General features: G+C 34.0%; 1 protein-coding gene across 1 annotated transcript; it reads left to right on the top strand.

Moving 5' to 3' along the window:
• Positions 1-10,092: 10,092 nt before the first annotated feature.
• On the top strand, positions 10,093-15,797 carry LOC121188830 (eukaryotic translation initiation factor 4E-1A-like). The gene is made up of 7 exons (XM_041048751.1): positions 10,093-10,188; positions 11,524-11,627; positions 11,917-12,012; positions 12,260-12,323; positions 13,225-13,338; positions 13,604-13,743; positions 14,315-15,797. Exons 1-7 carry the CDS (start codon positions 10,093-10,095, stop codon positions 14,427-14,429), a joined length of 729 nt encoding a protein of 242 aa, XP_040904685.1. The 3' UTR covers positions 14,430-15,797.
• The last annotated feature ends 3,614 nt before the right edge of the window (positions 15,798-19,411 follow it).

Here is a 19,411-nt window from a genome sequence, read left to right as displayed (position 1 = left end):
AGTATAGTAAGGCGTTTTTTTCGGCCAAAAAAAGTCAAAAAATTTTTTGACCTCAAAATGTCATAAAAAACGTCATAGTATAGTAAGGCGTTTTTTTCGGCCAAAAAAAGTCAAAACAATTTTTGACCTCAAAATGTCATAAAAAACGTCATAGTATAGTAAGGCGTCAAAATCGGACAAAAAAAGTCAAAATTTTTTTTTTACCTCAAAATGTCATAAAAAACGTCATAGTATAGTAAGGCGTTTTTTTCGGCCAAAAAAAGTCAAAACAATTTTTGACCTCAAAATGTCATAAAAAACGTCATAGTATAGTAAGGCGTCAAAATCGGACAAAAAAAGTCAAAATTTTTTTTTTTACCTCAAAATGTCATAAAAAACGTCATAGTATAGTAAGGCGTTTTTTTCGGCCAAAAAAAGTCAAAAAAAATTTGGACCTCAAAATGTCATAAAAAACGTCATAGTATAGTAAGGCGTTTTTTTCGGCCAAAAAAAGTCAAAATTTTTTTGGACCTCAAAATGTCATAAAAAACGTCATAGTATAGTAAGGCGTTTTTTTCGGCCAAAAAAAGTCAAAATTTTTTTTGACCTCAAAATGTCATAAAAAACGTCATAGTATAGTAAGGCGTCAAAATCGGCCAAAAAAAGTCAAAAAAATTTTTGACCTCAAAATGTCATAAAAAACGTCATAGTATAGTAAGGCGTCAAAATCGGCCAAAAAAAGTCAAAAAAATTTTTGACCTCAAAATGTCATAAAAAACGTCATAGTATAGTAAGGCGTTTTTTTCGGCCAAAAAAAGTCAAAATTTTTTTGGACCTCAAAACGTCATAAAAAACGTCATAGTATAGTAAGGCGTTTTTTTCGGCCAAAAAAAGTCAAAATTTTTTTGGACCTCAAAATGTCATAAAAAACGTCATAGTATAGTAAGGCGTTTTTTTCGGCCAAAAAAAGTCAAAAAATTTTTTGACCTCAAAATGTCATAAAAAACGTCATAGTATAGTAAGGCATCAAAATCGGCCAAAAAAAATCGAAAACAATTTTGACCTCAAAATGTCATAAAAAACGTCATAGTATAGTAAGGCGTCAAAATCGGCCAAAAAAAATCGAAAACAATTTTGACCTCAAAATGTCATAAAAAACGTCATAGTATAGTAAGGCGTTTTTTTCGGCCAAAAAAAGTCAAAATTTTTTTGGACCTCAAAATGTCATGAAAAACATCATAGTATAGTAAGGCGTTTTTTTCGGCCAAAAAAAGTCAAAATTTTTTTTGACCTCAAAATGTCATAAAAAACGTCATAGTATAGTAAGCCGTTTTTTTCGGCCAAAAAAAGTCAAAAATTTTTTTGACCTCAAAATGTCATAAAAAAACGTCATAGTATAGTAAGGCGTTTTTTTCGGCCAAAAAAAGTCAAAATTTTTTTGGACCTCAAAATGTCATGAAAAACGTCATAGTATAGTAAGGCGTTTTTTTCGGCCAAAAAAAGTCAAAAATTTTTTTGACCTCAAAATGTCATAAAAAACGTCATAGTATAGTAAGCCGTTTTTTTCCGCCAAAAAAAGTCAAAAAAAATTTTGACCTCAAAATGTCATAAAAAACGTCATAGTATAGTAAGCCGTTTTTTTCCGCCGAAAAAAGTCAAAAAAATTTTTGACCTCAAAATGTCATAAAAAACGTCATAGTATAGTAAGCCGTTTTTTTCGGCCAAAAAAAGTCAAAAAAAATTTTGACCTCAAAATGTCATAAAAAACGTCATAGTATAGTAAGCCGTTTTTTTCCGCCAAAAAAAGTCAAAAAAATTTTTGACCTCAAAATGTCATAAAAAACGTCATAGTATAGTAAGGCGTCAAAATCGGCCAAAAAAAGTCAAAAAAAATTTTGACCTCAAAATGTCATAAAAAACGTCATAGTATAGTAAGGCGTCAAAATCGGACAAAAAAAGTCTAAATTTTTTTTTGACCTCAAAATGTCATAAAAAACGTCATAGTATAGTAAGGCGTTTTTTTCGGCCAAAAAAAGTCAAAAAAATTTTGACCTCAAAATGTCATAAAAAACGTCATAGTATAGTAAGGCGTTTTTTTCGGCCAAAAAAAGTCAAAAAAATTTTTGACCTCAAAATGTCATAAAAAACGTCATAGTATAGTAAGGCGTTTTTTTTCGGCCAAAAAAAGTCAAAATTTTTTTGGACCTCAAAATGTCATAAAAAACGTCATAGTATAGTAAGGCGTTTTTTTCGGCCAAAAAAAGTCAAAAAAATTTTTGACCTCAAAATGTCATAAAAAACGTCATAGTATAGTAAGGCGTCAAAATCGGACAAAAAAAGTCAAAATTTTTTTTTGACCTCAAAATGTCATAAAAAACGTCATAGTATAGTAAGGCGTCAAAATCGGCCAAAAAAAGTCAAAAATTTTTTTGACCTCAAAATGTCATAAAAAACGTCATAGTATAGTAAGGCGTTATTTTCGGCCAAAAAAAGTCAAAATTTTTTTGGACCTCAAAATGTCATAAAAAACGTCATAGTATAGTAAGGCGTCAAAATCGGCCAAAAAAAGTCAAAAAAATTTTTGACCTCAAAATGTCATAAAAAACGTCATAGTATAGTAAGGCGTTTTTTTCGGCCAAAAAAAGTCAAAAAATTTTTTGACCTCAAAATGTCATAAAAAACGTCATAGTATAGTAAGGCGTTTTTTTCGGCCAAAAAAAGTCAAAATTTTTTTGGACCTCAAAATGTCATAAAAAACGTCATAGTATAGTAAGGCGTTTTTTTCGGCCAAAAAAAGTCAAAAAATTTTTTGACCTCAAAATGTCATAAAAAACGTCATAGTATAGTAAGGCGTCAAAATCGGCCAAAAAAAGTCAAAAATTTTTTTGACCTCAAAATGTCATAAAAAACGTCATAGTATAGTAAGGCGTCAAAATCGGCCAAAAAAAGTCCAAATTTTTTTTAACCTCAAAATGTCATAAAAAACGTCATAGTATAGTAAGGCGTTTTTTTCGGCCAAAAAAAGTCCAAATTTTTTTGGACCTCAAAATGTCATAAAAAACGTCATAGTATAGTAAGGCGTCAAAATCGGCCAAAAAAAGTCAAAAAATTTTTGACCTCAAAATGTCATAAAAATCGTCATAGTATAGTAAGGCGTTTTTTCCGGCCAAAAAAAGTCAAAATTTTTTTTGACCTCAAAATGTCATAAAAAACGTCATAGTATAGTAAGGCGTCAAAATCGGCCAAAGAAAGTCAAAAAATTTTTTTCACCTCAAAATGTCATAAAAAACGTCATAGTATAGTAAGGCGTCAAAATCGGCCAAAAAAAGTCAAAAAAATTTTTGACCTCAAAATGTCATAAAAAACGTCATAGTATAGTAAGGCGTCAAAATCGGACAAAAAAAGTCAAAAATTTTTTTTGACCTCAAAATGTCATAAAAACGTCATAGTATAGTAAGGCGTTTTTTTCAGCCAAAAAAAGTCAAAATTTTTTTGGACCTCAAAATGTCATAAAAAACGTCATAGTATAGTAAGGCGTTTTTTTCGGCCAAAAAAAGTCAAAAAATTTTTTGACCTCAAAATGTCATAAAAAACGTCATAGTATAGTAAGGCGTCAAAATCGGACAAAAAAAGTCAAAAATTTTTTTTGACCTCAAAATGTCATAAAAAACGTCATAGTATAGTAAGGCGTTTTTTTCGGCCAAAAAAAGTCAAAAAAAATTTTGACCTCAAAATGTCATAAAAAACGTCATAGTATAGTAAGGCGTTTTTTTCGGCCAAAAAAAGTCAAAAACAAATTTGACCTCAAAATGTCATAAAAAACGTCATAGTATAGTAAGGCGTTTTTTTCGGCCAAAAAAAGTCAAAATTTTTTTGGACCTCAAAATGTCATAAAAAACGTCATAGTATAGTAAGGCGTCAAAATCGGACAAAAAAAGTCAAAAAAATTTTTGACCTCAAAATGTCATAAAAAACGTCATAGTATAGTAAGGCGTCAAAATCGGACAAAAAAAGTCAAAATTTTTTTTTGACCTCAAAATGTCATAAAAAACGTCATAGTATAGTAAGGCGTTTTTTTCGGCCAAAAAAAGTCAAAATTTTTTTGGACCTCAAAATGTCATAAAAAACGTCATAGTATAGTAAGGCGTTTTTTTCGGCCAAAAAAAGTCAAAAAATTTTTTGACCTCAAAATGTCATAAAAAACGTCATAGTATAGTAAGGCGTCAAAATCGGACAAAAAAAGTCAAAAATAGTTTTTGACCTCAAAATGTCATAAAAAACGTCATAGTATAGTAAGGCGTCAAAATCGGCCAAAAAAAGTCAAAATTTTTTTTTGACCTCAAAATGTCATAAAAACGTCATAGTATAGTAAGGCGTTTTTTTCGGCCAAAAAAAGTCAAAAAAAATTTTGACCTCAAAATGTCATAAAAAACGTCATAGTATAGTAAGGCGTTTTTTTCGGCCAAAAAAAGTCAAAAAAAATTTTGACCTCAAAATGTCATAAAAAACGTCATAGTATAGTAAGGCATTTTTTTCAGCCAAAAAAAGTCAAAATTTTTTTGGACCTCAAAATGTCATAAAAAACGTCATAGTATAGTAAGGCGTCAAAATCGGCCAAAAAAAGTCAAAAAAATTTTTGACCTCAAAATGTCATAAAAAACGTCATAGTATAGTAAGGCGTTTTTTTCGGCCAAAAAAAGTCAAAATTTTTTTTGACCTCAAAATGTCATAAAAAACGTCATAGTATAGTAAGGCGTCAAAATCGGCCAAAGAAAGTCAAAAATTTTTTTTCACCTCAAAATGTCATAAAAAACGTCATAGTATAGTAAGGCGTCAAAATCGGCCAAAAAAAGTCAAAAAAATTTTTGACCTCAAAATGTCATAAAAAACGTCATAGTATAGTAAGGCGTCAAAATCGGACAAAAAAAGTCAAAAATTTTTTTTGACCTCAAAATGTCATAAAAACGTCATAGTATAGTAAGGCGTTTTTTTCAGCCAAAAAAAGTCAAAATTTTTTTGGACCTCAAAATGTCATAAAAAACGTCATAGTATAGTAAGGCGTTTTTTTCGGCCAAAAAAAGTCAAAAAATTTTTTGACCTCAAAATGTCATAAAAAACGTCATAGTATAGTAAGGCGTCAAAATCGGACAAAAAAAGTCAAAAATTTTTTTTGACCTCAAAATGTCATAAAAAACGTCATAGTATAGTAAGGCGTTTTTTTCGGCCAAAAAAAGTCAAAAAAAATTTTGACCTCAAAATGTCATAAAAAACGTCATAGTATAGTAAGGCGTTTTTTTCGGCCAAAAAAAGTCAAAAACAAATTTGACCTCAAAATGTCATAAAAAACGTCATAGTATAGTAAGGCGTTTTTTTCGGCCAAAAAAAGTCAAAAAAAATTTTGACCTCAAAATGTCATAAAAAACGTCATAGTATAGTAAGGCGTTTTTTTCGGCCAAAAAAAGTCAAAAACAAATTTGACCTCAAAATGTCATAAAAAACGTCATAGTATAGTAAGGCGTTTTTTTCGGCCAAAAAAAGTCAAAATTTTTTTGGACCTCAAAATGTCATAAAAAACGTCATAGTATAGTAAGGCGTCAAAATCGGACAAAAAAAGTCAAAAAAATTTTTGACCTCAAAATGTCATAAAAAACGTCATAGTATAGTAAGGCGTCAAAATCGGACAAAAAAAGTCAAAATTTTTTTTTGACCTCAAAATGTCATAAAAAACGTCATAGTATAGTAAGGCGTTTTTTTCGGCCAAAAAAAGTCAAAATTTTTTTGGACCTCAAAATGTCATAAAAAACGTCATAGTATAGTAAGGCGTTTTTTTCGGCCAAAAAAAGTCAAAAAATTTTTTGACCTCAAAATGTCATAAAAAACGTCATAGTATAGTAAGGCGTTTTTTTCGGCCAAAAAAAGTCAAAATTTTTTTGGACCTCAAAATGTCATAAAAAACGTCATAGTATAGTAAGGCGTTTTTTTCGGCCAAAAAAAGTCAAAAAATTTTTTGACCTCAAAATGTCATAAAAAACGTCATAGTATAGTAAGGCGTCAAAATCGGCCAAAAAAAGTCAAAAATTTTTTTGACCTCAAAATGTCATAAAAAACGTCATAGTATAGTAAGGCGTCAAAATCGGCCAAAAAAAGTCCAAATTTTTTTTGACCTCAAAATGTCATAAAAAACGTCATAGTATAGTAAGGCGTTTTTTTCGGCCAAAAAAAGTCAAAATTTTTTTGGACCTCAAAATGTCATAAAAAACGTCATAGTATAGTAAGGCGTCAAAATCGGCCAAAAAAAGTCAAAAAAATTTTGACCTCAAAATGTCATAAAAAACGTCATAGTATAGTAAGGCGTCAAAATCGGCCAAAAAAAGTCAAAAAAATTTTTGACCTCAAAATGTCATAAAAAACGTCATAGTATAGTAAGGCGTTTTTTTCGGCCAAAAAAAGTCAAAATTTTTTTTGACCTCAAAATGTCATAAAAAACGTCATAGTATAGTAAGGCGTCAAAATCGGCCAAAGAAAGTCAAAAAATTTTTTTCACCTCAAAATGTAATAAAAAACGTCATAGTATAGTAAGGCGTCAAAATCGGCCAAAAAAAGTCAAAAAAATTTTTGACCTCAAAATGTCATAAAAAACGTCATAGTATAGTAAGGCGTCAAAATCGGACAAAAAAAGTCAAAAATTTTTTTTGACCTCAAAATGTCATAAAAACGTCATAGTATAGTAAGGCGTTTTTTTCAGCCAAAAAAAGTCAAAATTTTTTTGGACCTCAAAATGTCATAAAAAACGTCATAGTATAGTAAGGCGTTTTTTTCGGCCAAAAAAAGTCAAAAAATTTTTTGACCTCAAAATGTCATAAAAAACGTCATAGTATAGTAAGGCGTCAAAATCGGACAAAAAAAGTCAAAAAATTTTTTTGACCTCAAAATGTCATAAAAAACGTCATAGTATAGTAAGGCGTTTTTTTCGGCCAAAAAAAGTCAAAAAAAATTTTGACCTCAAAATGTCATAAAAAACGTCATAGTATAGTAAGGCGTTTTTTTCGGCCAAAAAAAGTCAAAAACAAATTTGACCTCAAAATGTCATAAAAAACGTCATAGTATAGTAAGGCGTTTTTTTCGGCCAAAAAAAGTCAAAATTTTTTTGGACCTCAAAATGTCATAAAAAACGTCATAGTATAGTAAGGCGTCAAAATCGGACAAAAAAAGTCAAAAAAATTTTTGACCTCAAAATGTCATAAAAAACGTCATAGTATAGTAAGGCGTCAAAATCGGACAAAAAAAGTCAAAATTTTTTTTTGACCTCAAAATGTCATAAAAAACGTCATAGTATAGTAAGGCGTTTTTTTCGGCCAAAAAAAGTCAAAATTTTTTTGGACCTCAAAATGTCATAAAAAACGTCATAGTATAGTAAGCCGTTTTTTTCCGCCAAAAAAAGTCAAAATTTTTTTTGACCTCAAAATGTCATAAAAAACGTCATAGTATAGTAAGGCATCAAAATCGGCCAAAAAAAATCGAAAACAATTTTGACCTCAAAATGTCATAAAAAACGTCATAGTATAGTAAGGCGTTTTTTTCGGCCAAAAAAAGTCAAAATTTTTTTTGACCTCAAAATGTCATGAAAAACGTCATAGTATAGTAAGCCGTTTTTTTCGGCCAAAAAAAGTCAAAAATTTTTTTGACCTCAAAATGTCATAAAAAAACGTCATAGTATAGTAAGGCGTTTTTTTCGGCCAAAAAAAGTCAAAATTTTTTTGGACCTCAAAATGTCATGAAAAACGTCATAGTATAGTAAGGCGTTTTTTTCGGCCAAAAAAAGTCAAAAATTTTTTTGACCTCAAAATGTCATAAAAAACGTCATAGTATAGTAAGCCGTTTTTTTCGGCCAAAAAAAGTCAAAAAAAATTTTGACCTCAAAATGTCATAAAAAACGTCATAGTATAGTAAGGCGTTTTTTTCGGCCAAAAAAAGTCAAAAAAATTTTTGACCTCAAAATGTCATAAAAAACGTCATAGTATAGTAAGCCGTTTTTTTCGGCCAAAAAAAGTCAAAAAAAATTTTGACCTCAAAATGTCATAAAAAACGTCATAGTATAGTAAGCCGTTTTTTTCCGCCAAAAAAAGTCAAAAAAATTTTTGACCTCAAAATGTCATAAAAAACGTCATAGTATAGTAAGGCGTCAAAATCGGACAAAAAAAGTCAAAAAAAATTTTGACCTCAAAATGTCATAAAAAACGTCATAGTATAGTAAGGCGTCAAAATCGGCCAAAAAAAGTAAAATTTTTTTGGACCTCAAAATGTCATAAAAAACGTCATAGTATAGTAAGGCGTCAAAATCGGGCAAAAAAAGTCAAAAATTTTTTTGTCCTCAAAATGTCATAAAAAACGTCATAGTATAGTAAGGCGTCAAAATCGGACAAAAAAAGTCAAAATTTTTTTTTGACCTCAAAATGTCATAAAAAACGTCATAGTATAGTAAGGCGTTTTTTTCGGCCAAAAAAAGTCAAAAAAAATTTTGACCTCAAAATGTCATAAAAAACGTCATAGTATAGTAAGGCGTTTTTTTCGGCCAAAAAAAGTCAAAATTTTTTTGGACCTCAAAATGTCATAAAAAAACGTCATAGTATAGTAAGGCGTCAAAATCGGACAAAAAAAGTCAAAAAAATTTTTGACCTCAAAATGTCATAAAAAACGTCATAGTATAGTAAGGCGTCAAAATCGGCCAAAAAAAGTCAAAATTTTTTTTGACCTCAAAATGTCATAAAAAACGTCATAGTATAGTAAGGCGTCAAAATCGGCCAAAAAAAATCGAAAAAAATTTTGACCTCAAAATGTCATAAAAAACGTCATAGTATAGTAAGGCGTCAAAATCGGGCAAAAATAGTCAAAAAATTTTTTGACCTCAAAATGTCATGAAAAACATCATACTATAGTAAGACGTCAAAATCGGCTAAAATAAGTCAAAAAAAATTTTGACCTCAAAATGTCATAAAAAACGTCATAGTATAGTAATGTGTCAAAATCGGGCAAAAAGATAAAAAAAAATTTCTTCGACCTCAAAATGTCATAAAAAACGTCATAGTATAGTAAGGCGTTAATATCGGCCAAAAAAAGTCATTTTTCAGAACGGCCTAAAAATGTCATAAAAATGGTCATAGTATAGTAAGGCGTCAAAATCGGCCAAAAAAAGACAAATTATTTTTTGAAATTGAAATTTTGAAATTGGACCAATTAACCACCCCGACTAAATAACACAATAAAACATACATAGAAATATAATGAATAATACACTTTTTACATAGTCCTTTATTATTATCCAAGTAAGTTTTTTTTATTTTTTTTTACACATACAGAAAATGAATTCTTTGCATTTTACCCACACCAAACGAAACACACACACACAAAGCGTGCATATGCACTAGAGATGCTGGGGCAGAGGGCTGCCGGGGAGCTGGGGTGTATCGGTGCCTTGCTCAAGAGCACCACCGTTGCAGAGGGAGTGAGGGTGCGTCTCCGTCACCATCACCCATATCCATTGTGCTTGGTCGAGGGATCGAACCGTCGACCCTCTGATCTCAGCCAGTCCAGAGTTCAAAGTCACACTCTTTACTTGCAGCACCACGGCATGCAAGAATTTAATATTCAAAAAGGAACAAATATTACAGATAAAATATCTGGAGTAAATTCTTTAGTTACACAATTCTATAATTTTATTACATTTTGGTGGAGTTGTCACAGGCTACAGCCTGACAGATCACAAGCTTCATCCTGAGTAAATGAAAATAGTAATCACACAATCAGAAATATTTGTTACTCATGCTCATGAAGGAACATAATTCATTAGTTGTTGAATCTGTGATAATATGTATTATAATAAATACAACATTAAGGGGCCATTCTGCACAATTACTCTTTCCATTTTAAATGCACTTTAGAGTACATTTTGTTGATAATACTTTATGTACATTTACTTACGTGGGATTCTGAATTCAGGACTTGTCACATCTATTCGTCATTTTATCTTTCACCACTGTCAGCGGTTGAGACAGACTGACAGTAGCTGTGTCCCACACCCTGGATCAATATGTACTTTTGGCCATCTTCTTGCGCATGCGTCGTGTGGGAGTACCAGATGGCCCAATCAGCTATTTTAACACACGCCAAGAAACTGAACGTGATTTCCAGAAGATGGCGACCGCTCTGGTGGTGAGTAGATTCTTACACAATGCTGGCTATATCGCAAAACTTAGGCTTTTACCATCTAATTAAGCCGTTTATTCAGTATTAAATACACCAGTAATACAATACACGTTAGGGACATGTTTGACTGAGGAGCAGGGAGCCTCGGTAGTGCTGTAAACTTGCCCTTATGACAGGAAACAGAGGTCGCAAGCCAAACAGTACTAATTTAGCATTGTACATGAACGTTAATCGCTTTTTGATAAATTGTTCCTAACATTACCGCTTTCGAGACGTTTTCACCGTTGAGAGTAACGGTCGCTAACGTGTAGACAACGCGGATAATAACACGGCTGCTTATCACAGTGCTGACCGGGAGGTTACCTCGGCCGGTACCCTGACGTGAACTCTGATGTTTGGATGAATGAGAAGGAATCACGCCTCGGTAACGTTCTGTCAATCGTTTGATTTGTTCCAGCTAACGTTAATGGGAAACCTGGACTGACTGCAAAACGTTACGGCTGGATATTAGGAGCAAAGTAATTGAGCTAAACAACATCCGTTGGGGTTGGACAGATCACAACAGTGCCTGTTATGAACTGTGAAACAGTGACCATGCGATAAATGCGACTTTTGTGAAGGCGTCTTCGGCAAGTTCACATCCACGATTTAAGCTCATTTTGAGTTTACGTTATTCTACCTGGAAGAATATTATGAACATAAGTCTGAGCATGATTTGATGTTGGATTGTTAGCTTCCAAAACCTGGTACCCAAATGCATGTATAAGCATAATGTATGTTTAATATTATTCACATGGACAACAGTCAAAACAAACTTAATTATCTAAACAAGGACGTTTATGGGGGTAGTATTTTAGAAATATTATTTGCAAATGTGTGTGTGAGGAGTTGTGACACTATCTCAACACTATTTGCAGATGTGTGTTTGAAAGTGTACTAAGATGTGAAATTGTGACAAACTCTAAATATACACAGAAATCTATAAATGTGTACTGAGATTTGTAGATGTGTACACGTGAATAAAGAATCTACTAATACACATTCAAAAATCTAACTTTAAATTCCCTTTTACTTTGAGTGAAAACTGTTAGTATTTAGCTTGAAGAGCTGGAAAAACAGAACTCTGCTGCACTCCTGCTGTGCCTGAGATCAGTCTACAATCCCCTCTCACACACATCACATCACGAACACTCACTCAAGTATCACAGCTATGACTTAAAAAAAAATTTCAAAGTACAAATCCATGATAAACTATAAAAACATTAGTGATTACAAATAGCGTACAATGCCTGTAGCTGTCATCCCAGATGGTACATTACAAACATTTTTTTGGTTCTCTAGGCGTCAACTTCAGTTCCTGCAAATCCTGAAAAGGAAAAATGCGAAACAGCCATTGAAAAGGTTGTGAGTCCTGAAGCATACATCAAGCACCCACTGCAAAACAAGTAAGACTGCTGCTCAGTTCCTTTCTCTTGTTTTTTTTTAATTTATATATTTATTTTTGGTTCCCCAAGAGAGCCAGGAATTTATCATTGCATTTGCATGCTTCAGCAAGTGCTTCAATACAGTTTAGATTACAGTGGACTGTCAGTTTGCCAAAGACAAGCTGATAGTGGTGAGTTAAGCTCTTAACACATTCATTTGCGTATCTATCAAGTACAGTAGCTATGTAGCAAAAGTGTGTAGCAAAGTATGCAGTTTTTGCCTGAAATAACTTTGAACTTTGAATTGCAGGTGGGCTCTTTGGTTTTTCAAGAATGACAAAAGCAAAACATGGCAAGCCAACCTTCGTCTCATCTCTAAGTTTGACACTGTGGAAGACTTCTGGGCGTAAGTATATTGTTGCTTTACATGTGACTGGACTGGACTTGTTTTTTGCATGTTGTCCCCTTAACACCAGCGTCAGTTAAAATAGTGTAAAAGGGAATACATTTTATTGATCAACAAAGACAATACTTTTATTTATCTGTCAGTTGTGGGTGATATGTGAAGCTAAAATTCTTATTGCACCACAACCAGGGTGCTAACAAATTTTCTCTTGTGTTGTTGAACATGAAATATCTTTCTTTCTTTTCAGATTATACAATCACATTCAGCTTTCAAGTAACTTGATGTCTGGATGTGACTACTCGCTGTTTAAGGTAAGAGTACTTTTTCCAACATTACACAATATACCTATACGTCAATTTATGAAATGATTGTTCCTCATGGTTAATGAGGAATTGCCTCAAGTCCTTTCATGTCCACGTTGGCATGGTTATTCAAGGCATATCTAACAAGACGAGATGTTTCAAGATGCCACGATCAGTAGATGAGTTCTGTAATCTTGGTTTAGCCTTTTAACTGGGTGTCACTTATCCAGGTTGTTCTGTTGCATTTTCAGAGAACTGAAGGAAAACACACACCTTATTCTAGTGGGATTCTGCTTTAAATGTACACATCAAAGGAGAGAGCTGCACACGTATAATGCTGATGCAGTCTTTTGAAGCAGCCATTTCAGTTTGAATTCTAATCATCAGCATTTTGTACATTTTACCTTCTTCTTGGTCTGCGTTGCATTCTCACCACAAAACTGTCCAAAATTATCCTGGAAGCAAAGTGATTCCACCTTATCAGGTGCTCTCAGTGTGGTTGTTTGGCCCACATCAGACAAATGCACAACATAGTCTTTAAAACCTTGCCAAACAAGTTTTGTGTGTACACATCCTGAGAGTGCAGACACCTTAATTCACCACACCCCAAAATAACAGAGCTGATAATTGGATAACTTAATCTGGCTCTTCTTGTGACAAAGTTTATGGTTTCCGCTCTGAAGTTGTAGTATGCAGTTATGACATTTTTGTTCCCACATGTAAACTCTATAGCACAGATCTCATGTTTTTATATAATCCAGACAAACCTTAAAAGCATCTAGAGCATGTCTCTATTACAGAGTGGAATAGACTTAAATATTTCAGTGCTGTGTAATCAGTGGTGATGCTACATGTACTGTTTGCTCCTGTCCTGATCTAAAGGGCACATATAACCTTTATTTGAATACAGGATGGAATTGAGCCCATGTGGGAGGATGAAAGGAACCGACGAGGTGGCCGCTGGCTGATAACTCTGTCCAAACAGCAACGCAAATCAGACCTGGACCGGTTCTGGTTGGAGACGGTATGTTCAGTCCTGTCGAGTATTCGTTACATTAACCATACTGTTATTAGTCCTATCAACAGGCTCACTGTCACACTGGGAGGGCTTTCTTGAATAGAATAGATCCATTCTTAAATATTCTTTGTAACATCTGTGCTTTTTCTACTGTGATAAGTCAAAATGTCTACTGTGCATACAGATCCATCAGCTACTAACTGCCACTGAAAAGTGAAACCACTCCCCAGTAACAAGACGTTTTCAAATAATGTCTGTTTTTTTTCTGCAGCTCTTGTGTCTTGTGGGTGAAGCTTTTGATGACTACAGTGACGACGTGTGTGGAGCCGTCATTAACGTCCGAGCCAAAGGAGATAAAATAGCAATATGGACCACAGACTACGAAAACAAAGAGGCCATCACACACATAGGGTGAGCTGAGGATGCCACAGTTATTGATGGAAAACAGTTAAATATAGAAGTGTTAAATATAAATTCAACAAAAACTGTAGTCATAGTAAAGGAAATATTTGTCTTACTAAATTTAAAACACTTGTTAACTGTAGACATTTGTCAAATGTCTTTTCTTAAAATTTGTGGGCCATTCACACACACAAAGGGGGACAAAACCACATATAACTTTTTTCATAAATAGTTAATGGAACAGTCAGTTGTACACAGTCATGTAATTAGAAATGACATCAAAACAATAAAAAAACTATTGAATATATTATCTCTGATGCTAATTGTCCCCATCCTACAGAGAATAATCTTGGGATTATAATACTCAGTCTTTGGGGTATACCAGTATGTATTGCATCTAATTTAATGTGTCAAACTTGCATAGATATTTTTCTGTTTTAATTCTTGGGCATAGGACTGTGGTTTGTTACAGACTGGTGTATAACTTACATGGTTTATACATTCCTGTATAAACATTTTGAAATGTTTATTTATTTTTCTAATATGTAGGTCATGTTTTTCTTTTGTTTTCCTTTTTTAGGCGTGTGTATAAAGAGAGATTAGGCGTTCCGCCAAAAGTGATCATTGGATACCAGTCACATGCTGACACAGCCACAAAGAGTGGCTCCACAACCAAGAACAAGTTTGTTGCCTGAGGACCGTTACCCAGAATCATCAGCCATGCTTTTTTTTTCTTGTTGCCAGCATAGATTTTCTGTCATTTCTCCCTTTCTATGTAACTGATATGTTTACCCATCAACAAAGATTTGAAGTGGAGATAAAATTGCTTCCCTTTTGTTTGCCTGTTTGTTGCCATTTTACCAAAGCTTTTGTTCATGGTGAGAGTATGTGCAGTTAAGATGTAGCACTATCGTTTGAGAATTCTATGATTTTTTTTTTTCTTCCTGGTGGTGGGCTGCAGATGAGTAAAATATGTTTTGACGCCCATTTTTCATTTTCAAATACAACTGCATATTTCTGGTGAATTTTTGAATCATTCAGCCCTTAGTGTATATCAATTATTTCTGTTAAAAATACATAAGATTAAAGGCAAAATAGCAAAGTAAAATCTTCAGTATAAACTGTAGCTTTTTGTTAGTACTGTACATGCTACTCAGTCAATTTACAGTATAAATATGTGGATTTATTGTACATTTTGTTGCACTGTCAAATTTTAAACTATACACTGGGTTTTTAACCCACACCTTCTGAAAAAGAACAGCAAGCAATTTGATGGGGAAACTTTTTTGAATTTGTCCTGTTTTCATAGAAATGTAAGAAGAGTTTGAGAATATTTTGACGTCTTTGTGCAGTTATCAGCAACTCAAGCAGCTTGTACAAAATGCAGTGTTAAAACTGAGATGTTCACAGTTTTGAAGAGTGGAAAATATATGTAGACACTCGCGGTGCTTCATAATGAGCATCTAAAGATTTTGAAGTTGCCACTCGAGTAAATTACAGATTTCACACTACAATGGGCCAGGAAGCCCACATAATCCTGTGGCACCTCAGATTTATCACTTGAGCAAAAACAATATATAAATGCCAGCTATTCAAACCTAAGCTGCTAGCATACCTTTGTATTTCTCAGATGAATATCTAGAATTTGAGCTTCAGAGTATAAAAAGTTGTCCTGACAACAGCATTTTGTACCACAGTATGAATACATTGAGGACATTTTCCAAATACAAATGTTATTGTTATTGGGATGGTATTTCAGATTTTTGTTTTGTAAGCGCACAAGCCATATGACGGCGTAAAGTGTTCATTTTGAAAGTTTACATTTTTGTTTGGTATGGGTTTTGATGATCTCGTTAAAAGTGCTGTAAAGCACTGCTATAAAGTTTACATAGTAAAATTATTTCCATTCCAGATTTTCTTTTGTATGTGACATAAGCAAAAAGAATAGTTTTTGGAGGGATTGAACTGTGCCTTGAATGTAACACCCTGCTGCATATTTCTGAGCAGTAAATGTACAAAGGATGTACTGTAAATAAACATGTACAGTAGATTGTGTTCTTTCAAAACAAGCCGCTTTAATTCATTATGGACTGATTATCTTGATTGTTTACTTGGAACAGAACAGGCTGCAGAGTGAGAGAGCAGTGTACCTTTGACCTGGAGAGCACTTTATTAGGAACACCTGTACACCTACTTATTCATGCAGTTATCCAGTCAGCCAGTCACGGCAGCAGTGCAATGCATTAAATTGTGCAGATGCAGGTCAGGAGCTTCGGTTAATGTTCACGTCAACCATCAGAATGGGGTAAAAATGTGATTTTAGTGACTTTGACCATGGAATGACTACTGGTGCCAGGCAGGCTAGTTTCACTCCTGTCAGCCAGGAACAGAAATATGAGGCTGCAGAGGACACAAGCTCACCAAAACTGGACAACTTAAGACTGGCAAAACTTGCATGGTCTGATGAATCTGGATTTCTGCTGAGGCACACAGATAGTGGGGTCAAAATTTGGCAATCATTCATCTGGCAGCAAATAGAGGTCCTATCCAGCATTAGTATGGTGTTCCTAATAAAGTGTACTTTGAAAGCTGAATACATTAGACACAATACTAATATAGTATTCTAACTTAAAATGTAGTTTTATGAAAGCTCCATTTATCTAGATTAGGGAGCCTGCTCAGCCATTAACAATGTTTCAGAACTTCTGTCTCTAAGTAGCTCTCCAGCTCTATTTCAACCCCTTAGTATTTGCTTAAGTTGGACAAGGCAAGGTTTGGTACCCTGTTCCTCTATAATGAAATGTTTTCATGAGGCTGTTGATCATCATAAACTCACTCCTGCATTATCATTCTCAGTTACTCTGTCTTAAGTTTGTGTTAAGGTTTTTTTGTTGGCTTTGCAATCAGAGATTTGGAGATTTCTGTAATTGCTGCAGCTACAGTAATTTATGGCCTTCACCTTTATAAGGCTACGTAAATTGCAGTTGTAGTTAAAGGGGCTTCAAGTAATCTGTCACATCTATTGACTGCAACATAGCACCTGCCATCCCTTGGAAATAAGCATCCATGTAATTGACACAATCAATCAAGGCACATTTTAACACTAGAGACAACTAAGAGGAAATTAGGAGAGAGACTCACTCACTACATAGTAGGGCTAAGGGATTTACGTCACAAGGCAAAACACAAGTGACCTTTGTTGAAAGCTTTTTTGTTGTGTCAATGTTATACGTTCGAACTACTATGTGCCACTTAATAATCCAACACATTTAAAGTCTGACTCACAGCAGACCTTAGAAATAATCTTCCCTAGATGGCAAAATAACAGACAAACTTGCAGGTGGTATTTCACAACTATCTGAAGTCAAGGTTCCACACACAGGTGATTTCACTGTTAAATTTTGCAATGTTTTTTTTTTCCTACTCAACTACTCTCCAAGATGGCTGACAGGGACTCTTTCAGCAAGTCTAACCCAAAAATGGACTGGAGTAATAGTATTCGTGGTTCACCTCATTGGCTCAATTCATTAAAGTAACCACACTGATCATGTTAAATTTGTTTTCACTCAATTTGAATGATATTCCCAAGTGGTGGAGGTGCCCTCCAGGTACCCGCTGTGCATGTCCTGTCATGTGGGCTTGGTTTGTTGGTTTGTGACATGGTTTTTATGGACTGTTCTGTCTGGTATATTTTTGTGTGTGCATTTGTTTAGCTGTTAACCTTGCCTGATTGTTTTATTTTTGTATGTAGTATTTTTATTCTCCTTGTTCAGCTGTAACACAAGTTCATAAACTGACTGTAGGTACGGTCAATCCTTCAGGCCTCAGACGTTCTCAGATGTCCTCCTAGTACAGGTCAGTGAGATTATTTTGCTATTTATTGTATGGAAGTGTGTGTGTGCGCGAGCACTTGTGTGGCTATGTTTTTGAGGTTCAGTTTGAATTTTATTTTTGGAAAGTGAGGGCATTATTCCCTGTCCTCACTTTCTGACACACCCTCAAAGGGCTGTTTCAAGGTTAAGATCTCATTTTGGGGTTCAGATTAGAATTAGGTTTAGGCTGGGGCTAGGATTAGGGGTTATAAGAGTAAAGTATTTAATTGTGATGGCTGAGGTCAGAATAAGGGGCTAGTGGATGCATTATTCCAGCGGGTGTCCTCACAAAGCCAGAAGTATAAATGTGTGTTACGTTTTTGTATCAGATTTAAATGGCCCTCTAGATGAGTACAAACTGTGATAAAATATGTTAATGTAATTAACTGTCTGGTAATGTAATAATATCTTCTGATGGATAATTAAATTATATTCCTCCATTATCACATGACCCATACAAATGTTTATTGTAGCTATTGAATCGAGGAGATGGAAAAGATGATGCTGCCTGATCGCCTATTGGCAGCGACATCCAGTATTGATTTATGCAAAACCTACTTTCCTTCCTACGCTCTTTTTCACTGATAAGCACCTCTTAGTGGTAACAGTTGACACCTGAGGTGTGTGAATTTAATGTCTTGACAGATGGAAGCGCTAATCCAAGCTAACACCTGTGACTGACAGAAGCAACATGAATGTGCTCCATCTTTTAAGGTTGTAACAGAAAGGCAGATGCAACAAAAACATTAGCTTCTCATGCAGATATTTTAAGACTCAAACACTCTCAAGCTCACGTTTACATTTGGGCTTTTAGCCAGAGGAAGAGGTATTATTCAGATCCTTCACTGAAGCAAAAGAAACACATCAATGTCAAACCATTTCACCAAAGCAAAAATTCTCTTAACATCCAGTAAAATTTCAAAATATGTATAAAACAACTCCCATTCACACTGTTGAATTGTGAATTCATTTATGAGTAAGCAGCTTGTTAATATTGCAGTTGGTCCTGGTGGGTGTAAGTAGAAAGTCTCACTAAAATGTAATAATCAGGTCCAAGTACCTAAAAACTGGGCTTAAGCACAGTACTGAGTAAATTAATTTGCCACTTTGCACTCATGTTTTCAGCTAATGATTCTGTTGAGAGGGACTTACAATGAGTAGGCCTGGGCTGACTGCTCATCTAATCAAAGGACGCTTTGATAAGATGCCTGTTTATGGGCATGTTGGTTATTGCAGAGAACAAAGCCTATGCTCACAAGATTGGTATATAACGCATCTCATTTATTTTTCTGCAAATTTGCATGCTAAGTCAATTATGTGTGAATTCTAATAGATGAAATGTATGCTCTCAATAAATCTCTCGCTGCCTTTACATCTTATTGCAAAACCATAGTAAGCTACTAGTATTGCAGTCTCCACTCTTCTGGTTTCAGGCTTTTGGGAGTTAAGGCCTGGAAGCATGGTATCATTTGAACACTATTTGGACTGTGTCTGCAAGCTTGTGACTATCTATCTATACTCATCTTTGTTGCTATGGACAATAACTCATGAAAGAGTGTACATGAAAAAGTGGTGACTTCAGTTCTTTTCATAAACTGTCCACAAGGAGGCAGTATAACCACACACTAGAGTTAACCCTCCAATCTTTCATGTTTTGGTAGAGGAAATTGGGATTCCACTCAGTGTCTCTCTGTTGCACACACTAGGGAAAGAAGATATCTGTAAATAGTATCTGGGTGTCTTATTTATTTATAACCCCCCACCCCCCACCCCGACCACAGAAGGAAAAAAAAAATCCACATTAC

The sequence above is a fragment of the Toxotes jaculatrix genome, chromosome 10 (genome assembly GCF_017976425.1).
Source record: "Toxotes jaculatrix isolate fToxJac2 chromosome 10, fToxJac2.pri, whole genome shotgun sequence".
NCBI classification, from domain to species: Eukaryota; Metazoa; Chordata; class Actinopteri; family Toxotidae; genus Toxotes; species Toxotes jaculatrix.
This window is presented reverse-complemented; position numbering and strand designations above follow the sequence as displayed.

Excerpts from the sequence above, each read along its gene's own strand:
- LOC121188830 (XM_041048751.1), top strand. The coding sequence starts at position 10,093 with ATGCGTCGTGTGGGAGTACCAGATGGCCCAATCAGCTATTTTAACACA. Across the intron at positions 10,189-11,523 it reads AGATGGCGACCGCTCTGGTG|GCGTCAACTTCAGTTCCTGC; the intron begins GTGAGTAGATTC and ends TTGGTTCTCTAG. Across the intron at positions 12,324-13,224 it reads GTGACTACTCGCTGTTTAAG|GATGGAATTGAGCCCATGTG; the intron begins GTAAGAGTACTT and ends ATTTGAATACAG.